This window comes from Chelonoidis abingdonii, chromosome 12 (genome assembly GCF_003597395.2).
Source record: "Chelonoidis abingdonii isolate Lonesome George chromosome 12, CheloAbing_2.0, whole genome shotgun sequence".
Classification (NCBI taxonomy): Eukaryota; Metazoa; Chordata; order Testudines; family Testudinidae; genus Chelonoidis; species Chelonoidis abingdonii.
Window position 1 is genome coordinate 1,938,535 of NC_133780.1, and position 6,849 is coordinate 1,945,383.

The 6,849-nt window shown below is 59.1% G+C and overlaps 1 protein-coding gene and 1 long non-coding RNA gene across 2 annotated transcripts in view; one reads left to right on the forward strand and one right to left on the reverse strand.

The window, feature by feature from the left end:
• The window catches only part of LOC142047630 (uncharacterized), a 196,075-nt gene that overhangs the window by 185,930 nt on the left and 3,296 nt on the right, over window positions 1-6,849 (forward strand). The window contains exon 2 of the long non-coding RNA XR_012656897.1: window positions 6,607-6,821. This is a non-coding gene — a long non-coding RNA (uncharacterized LOC142047630). The remainder of the gene's footprint in view (window positions 1-6,606; window positions 6,822-6,849) is intronic.
• The window catches only part of LOC116821078 (sperm acrosome membrane-associated protein 4-like), a 9,373-nt gene continuing 4,198 nt past the window's right edge, over window positions 1,675-6,849 (reverse strand). The window contains exons 2-3 of the mRNA XM_032773978.2: window positions 6,237-6,350; window positions 1,675-3,101 (exon numbers count right to left, since the gene is read on the reverse strand). Coding sequence (XP_032629869.1) covers window positions 2,893-3,101; window positions 6,237-6,350 — 323 coding nt within the window. The 3' untranslated portion in view covers window positions 1,675-2,892. The remainder of the gene's footprint in view (window positions 3,102-6,236; window positions 6,351-6,849) is intronic.

The window sequence follows — 6,849 nt, forward strand, 5'->3', positions numbered from 1 at the left end:
AAGTCTGTGAGTACAAAGGAAAGCAAAGTAATTCGGTTATGAGAGCTTGTGTTGTATTACAGAGTGGTTGCTGTGTCTTTTTTGTTCTCTCGGCTGTGAGTAAACAAGTTTCTCTTCTAACTCCATCTTACTCAAAGTTTTCCTAAACATCTGTGAAGTACAAAGAAAGGCAAGTAATTCGGCTATGATGAGCTTTTTGTGTTGTATGACATGTATGTTGATTTGTTGGACTGGTTTAATCGGGCTATCTTTTAAATCAGATATTTCATATTTCTTATAAGCCAAACTCTTGTGTCTCACCTTCCTTTGTCCCCTTTCTCTCTCTGGTGCCCCACCCTTCCTTTGGGGAACCCCAAAGACCCAGACCCGCTGGGTCCTCTCTCTCTCTCCTCTCCAGCTTCCCCCCTTTCCTGGGTTAGCCGGTGCAGATGCTATACTTCACTCCTTGAATACAACCGGAGAGGCAATCTAGCTTCCCGAGGCTAGGCATTCACCTAGTCAGCTCACACAGAGACTCCCCCTCTTGTCCTGCAGCCTTTCCCGCCCGGGACAATAGGAAGGTGAGACACAGAGTTTGGGCTTTTCTCCCCCCTCTCTGCCTCACTAGGAAAAGAAACTTCCACAAGTTTAAAAAGAAAACTTTATAGAAAAAAAAAGAAAGAAAAATATAAAACATAATCTTGCATTAAGAAACCAATACAGGCTCTTGCTTATAAGAAAATAGAATAAATAGTCTGATTTAAAAATAGCCCGATTAAACCAGTCCAACAAATCAACATACATGTCAAATACAACACAAGCTCATCATAGTCGATATTACTTTGCTTCCTTTGTACTCACAGATGTTTAGGAGAAACTTTGAGATAAGATGGTAGAGAGGAACTTGTTTACTCACAGCCGAGAAACAACAAAGACACAGCAATCCACATCTGTACATACAACACAAAGCTCTTCATACGAATTACTTTGCTTTCCTTTGTACTCACAGACTTTTAGTAGAATATTGAGATAAGAGAGATTAGAAGAAACTGGTTATCCATAGCCGAGAAAAACACAAAGACCCCGAGTATACAAATTCCCGCCCCTGACTTTTAAACAATCCAGTTCTCTGATTGGTCCTCTGGTCAGGTGTTTGGTTACCCTTTCCAGGTAAAAGAAACTTAACCCTTACCTTACCTATCTACTTATGACAACAATGGACAATATTGTCCCAATATTGATTGGGTTTCAAAGATTTGCCAGAGCTTGTATGGATAAAGTAGCTGTATGATGTTCTTTAGCTCTTGGCAAGATCTCATGAGACATACCGGAATCCTGCTGCAACAGCAGATCCAATTCACTATTGTTCTAACCAAGTTTTACCTTGAGTTTGTAAAGAGATTCAATCATGTTATTGAACATGACTTGGATAAACCGTTTCTGTTACACACGGGTACGGCTTCTAATCCAACACTAGCTGCAGTAAAACAGACCCAAGGATGGACACAAGCTCGTTGTGTCAACTGCCCCTTTTAATCGACCCGGTGCCTTCCAGCTGCACACCGCCCGGCTTAGCACTCTCCCCAGGGTCAGATTAAGTTTCCTGTGGGCCCAAGGCGATTAGATTTTGTGCCCCTCACCCCCTGTATTCACGTCTTTTTCCTCATTTAAAACAAAATGATCACAATGATGGCATCGAGGCTACTAATGCTGTACTCAACTTGCCTTTTAATTAACTTCAAGCCATTCTGGGGTTACATTTCAGCCTTAAAACGTAGAATACAGTTAAGTTAATTCAAAATAGCCTACGTCTTATCTTAGAACAGCGTTATAGTCGTTTCTTTCTGGGAGGGAGTTTGGGTGCAGGAGGGGGCTGGGGCAGGGGTTTGGGGTGCAGGGTGGAGTGCGGGCTCTGGAAGGGAGTTTGGGTGCAGGAGGGGGATTCTGACTTGGGGCAGGGGATTGGGGTGCAGGGGGAGGTGCAAAGTGCAGGCTCCGGCTGCTGGCACGTCTCGGCACGGGAAAGGGACAGCGTTTCTCCGTGCGCTGCCCACGCCCGCAGGCGCCACCCCTGCAGCTCCCATTGGCCAGTTCCAGCAGCCGGCCACTTCTGGGAGCAGCGTGGGGCCACGACATGCAGGTAGCCTGCCAGAGCCCTGCTGTGCTGGGCACCCCCTTAGCCCAGGGGCCTGGGCTGCAGCCTCTAAAGCCCCTGTGTTAATCCGGCCCTGGCTGTCCTTCTGAGCCAGCCCGTTACCATGCTGAGCAAAGTGGATTAAAGCCCATTCCTTAGAGTTGGGCTGTGAAAGCAAACCGGCCCGCTGCCGGATTTATAATTTTGACACACACACACTGTGCTGGTGGGGAGTTCAGAGAGACAACCCCTGAGTATAAACTGAGCAAGGTAGTTATCTCCTTAAGCTGTTAGCAGTACAGGGTTTATGGCACACAGACCAGCAGGTTTAATTCCAGGCAGCAGGGGGCAGCGGGAAAACATGCATGCGCACCTGCCACGTCCGACCCACACAGCCAGCCCGTAGGGGGCGGGAGGAAAACACAATGCAGTCAGTGAACCACGGCTGGATTCTGATCTCAGTAACCCCAGTGTGAATCCGGAGTGACTCCAGTTCAGCACTCTTTATACTGGAGAGAAACAAGAAATCCACCCACCCTTCTCCAGACAGACCCCACCTCTTCCCCCTCCTTCAGGGCCTTTCCCTCTGCCCCATCCCTGGGTTATAATGATTTAAAATGACCAAAACAAGGCAAAGGAATCCGATCTGGACTCTGGTTACCAAGCGCCCCTTTAAGAAGAAAAGGGGTGGGGCTATTTAAAGGCAAGGTCAGGCTGGATTTTTTTTGCCCCCCCAACAGAAATGATTTCCTCTTCCCTCCCGGCTTGCGGAGCAGGGATTAGAGGCCCCGGGCGAGCCAGGCCCCCAGCATGGCCAGCCCTGCAGCCAGGGAGAGCTGGGCCCCGGCGCCCGCGGCCGAGTTGCAGAATTCGCCCTCGCAGCACTCGTAGTAGGTGCTGTAGGTGACGCCGGCGAAGGTCGAGGTGCTGTTGGTTTGGCATTTCTCCCTCTCAACGCAGTCCTTCTTCATGACCAGCTTGTGGTCGGCTGGGGGCAGACAGCGAGAAAGGGGGAGTAAGAGAAGGAGAAAGGAGAGAGAGAGAGAGACAAAATGAGGGAAGGAGACTGGGCCCAAGAGAGAGGATGGAGCCGGAGAACAGGGGATGGCGATGGGGACCGAGAGGGAGCAACGGAGCCGGAGAAGGAGGAAACAGGACGGAGACCGAGCAGGAGCGATGGAGCCGGAGAAGGAGGAAACAGGACGGAGACCGAGCGGGAGGGAGCGCCAGGGAGGGGAAGGCGACGGAGCCGGAGAAGGAGGAAACGGGACGGAGACCGAGCGGGAGCAATGGAGCTGGAGAAGGAGGAACAGGACGGGGACCGAGAGGGAGGGAGCCCCAGGGAGGGGAAAGGCGATGGAGCTGGAGAAGGAGGAAACGGGACGGAGACCGAGCAGGAGCGATGGAGCCGGAGAAGGAGGAAACAGGACGGAGACCGAGCGGGAGGGAGCGCCAGGGAGGGGAAGGCGACGGAGCCGGAGAAGGAGGAAACGGGACGGAGACCGAGCGGGAGCAATGGAGCTGGAGAAGGAGGAACAGGACGGGGACCGAGAGGGAGGGAGCCCCAGGGAGGGGAAAGGCGATGGAGCTGGAGAAGGAGGAAACGGGACGGAGACCGAGCAGGAGCGATGGAGCCGGAGAAGGAGGAAACAGGACGGAGACCGAGCGGGAGGGAGCGCCAGGGAGGGGAAGGCGACGGAGCCGGAGAAGGAGGAAACGGGACGGAGACCGAGCGGGAGCAATGGAGCTGGAGAAGGAGGAACAGGACGGGGACCGAGAGGGAGGGAGCCCCAGGGAGGGGAAAGGCGATGGAGCTGGAGAAGGAGGAAACGGGACGGAGACCGAGCAGGAGCGATGGAGCCGGAGAAGGAGGAAACAGGACGGAGACCGAGCGGGAGGGAGCGCCAGGGAGGGGAAGGCGACGGAGCCGGAGAAGGAGGAAACGGGACGGAGACCGAGCGGGAGCAATGGAGCTGGAGAAGGAGGAACAGGACGGGGACCGAGAGGGAGGGAGCCCCAGGGAGGGGAAAGGCGATGGAGCTGGAGAAGGAGGAAACGGGACGGAGACCGAGCAGGAGCGATGGAGCCGGAGAAGGAGGAAACAGGACGGAGACCGAGCGGGAGGGAGCGCCAGGGAGGGGAAGGCGACGGAGCCGGAGAAGGAGGAAACGGGATGGAGACCGAGCGGGAGGGAGCCCCAGGGAGGGGGAAGGCGACGGAGCCGGAGAAGGAGGAAACGGGACGGAGACTGAACGGGAGGGAGCGCCAGGGAGGGGGAAGGCAACGGAGCCAGAGAAGGAGGAAACGGGACAGAGACCGAGCGGGAGGGAGCCCCAGGGAGGGGGAAGGCGACGGAGCTGGAGAAGGAGGAAATGGGACGGAGATCGAGCAGGAGCGATGGAGCCGGAGAAGGACGAACAGGACGGGGACCGAGAGGGAGGGAGCCCCAGGGAGGGGAAAGGTGATGGAACTGGAGAAGGAGGAAACGGGACGGAGATCGAGCAGGAGCGATGGAGCCGGAGAAGGAGGAACAGGATGGGGACCGAGAGGGAGGGAGTCTCAGGGAGAGGGAAGGTGACGGAGCCGGAGAAGGAGGAAACGGGACAGGGACCAAGCAGGAGCGATGGAGCCGGAGAAGGAGGGAAGGGGACATGGACCGAGCGGAAGCGATGGAGCCGGAGAAGGAGGAACGGGACGGAGACCAAGCGGGAGCGCTGGAGCCCCAGGGAGGGGGAAGGGGACGCAGACCGAGCGGGAGGGAGCCCCAGGAGGGGGAAGCGGACGGGGACTGAGTGGGAGGAAGCCCCAGGGATAGGGACCAAGCGGGTGGGTCCCCAGGACGGGGAAGGAGCCCAGGACTGAGCAGGTGGGTCCCCAGGGAGAGGGAAGGGGACAGGGACCGAGTGGGTGGGTCCCCGGGAGGGGGAAGGAGACGGGGACCGAGCGGGTGGGTCCCCAGGACAGGAAAGGTGATGGAGCTGGAGAAGGGGGAAGGGGACAGGGACCGAGCAGGTGGGTCCCCAGGAGGGGAAGGAGCCCAGAGCCGCGGGCAGGGCTGTTACCTGCGTGGCCCCGGATGGTGACACTGAGCTGCCCGGCCAGAGAAGGGGGAACGGGACGGGGACCGAGCGGGTGGGTCCCCGGGAGGGGGAAGGAGACGGGGACCGAGCCAGGGGGTCCCCGGGAGGGGGAAGGAGACGGGGACCGAGCGGGTGGGTCCCCAGGAGGGGAAGGAGCCCGGAGCCGCGGGCAGGGCTGTTACCTGCGTGGCCCCGGATGGTGACACTGAGCTGCCCGGCCAGAGAAGGGGGAACAGGATGGGGACCGAGCGGGTGGGTCCCCGGGAGGGGGAAGGAGACGGGGACTGAGCGGGTGGGTCCCCAGGATGGGGAAGGTGATGGAGCTGGAGAAGGGGGAAGGGGACAGGGACCGAGCAGGTGGGTCCCCAGGAGAGGAAGGAGCCCGGAGCCGCGGGCAGGGCTGTTACCTGCGTGGCCCCGGATGGTGACACTGAGCTGCCCGGCCAGAGAAGGGGGAACAGGATGGGGACCGAGCGGGTGGGTCCCCGGGAGGGGGAAGGAGACGGGGACTGAGCGGGTGGGTCCCCAGGATGGGGAAGGTGATGGAGCTGGAGAAGGGGGAAGGGGACAGGGACCGAGCAGGTGGGTCCCCAAGAGAGGAAGGAGCCCGGAGCCGCAGGCAGGGCTGTTACCTGCGTGGCCCCGGATGGTGACACTGAGCTGCCCGGCCAGAGAAGGGGGAACAGGATGGGGACTGAGCGGGTGGGTCCCCGGGAGGGGGAAGGAGACGAGGACCGAGTGGGTGGGTCCCCGGGAGGGGGAAGGAGACGGGGACCGAGCGGGTGGGTCCCCAGGGAGAGGGAAAGGGATAGGGACCGAGTGGGTGGGTCCCCAGGACGGGGTAGGTGATGGAGCCGGAGAAGGGGGAAGGAGACGGGGACCGAGCGGGTGGGTCCCCGGGAGGGGGAAGGAGATGGGGACCGAGCGGGTGGGTCCCCAGGATGGGGAAGGTGATGAAGCTGGAGAAGGGGGAAGGGGACAGGGACCGAGCAGGTGGGTCCCCAGGAGGGGAAGGAGCCCGGAGCCGCAGGCAGGGCTGTTACCTGCGTGGCCCCGGACGGTGACACAGAGCTGCCCGGTGTCGCAGCTGACGGTGCTGATGCAGCAGAGGTTGCCATGGATGGTGAATTCGCATTTCAGGCACTGCAGGGCCACGCCTGGGAACAGGGGCAGGAGTGAGAGTAACCGGACCCACAGATCCCCCCAGCCAGGCACTGGGGGCTGCACCCCTGGAGGTCCCTGCCCACAGCCGGGCCTGTCCCAGCCCCATGACAGAGCCCCAGGGGGCAGCCCTAGGGAATGAGCTGGGAGCTGGGACAGGCAGGAGGGGCTGGGGTTGAGGTGGAGGAATAAGGGGCCATGAGTCAGGTTAGGGGTGGGTCAGGGGATGGAGGAGAAGCTAGGGGGGCTGAGAGAAGGGGGATCAGGTCGAGGTGAGGGTGTGGGGAAATGGGGTGTGGGTCAGGGGCTGGGGGGCTGAGAAGGTGGATCAGGTGGAGGTGAGGGTGTGGGGAATGGGGTGTGGGTCAGGGGCTGGGGGGCTGAGAGAAAGGGGATGAGGTGGAGGTGAGGGTGTGGGGAAATGGGGTGTGGGTCAGGGGCTGGGGGGCTGAGAGAAAGGGGATCAGGTGGAGGTGAGGGTGTGGGGAAATGGGG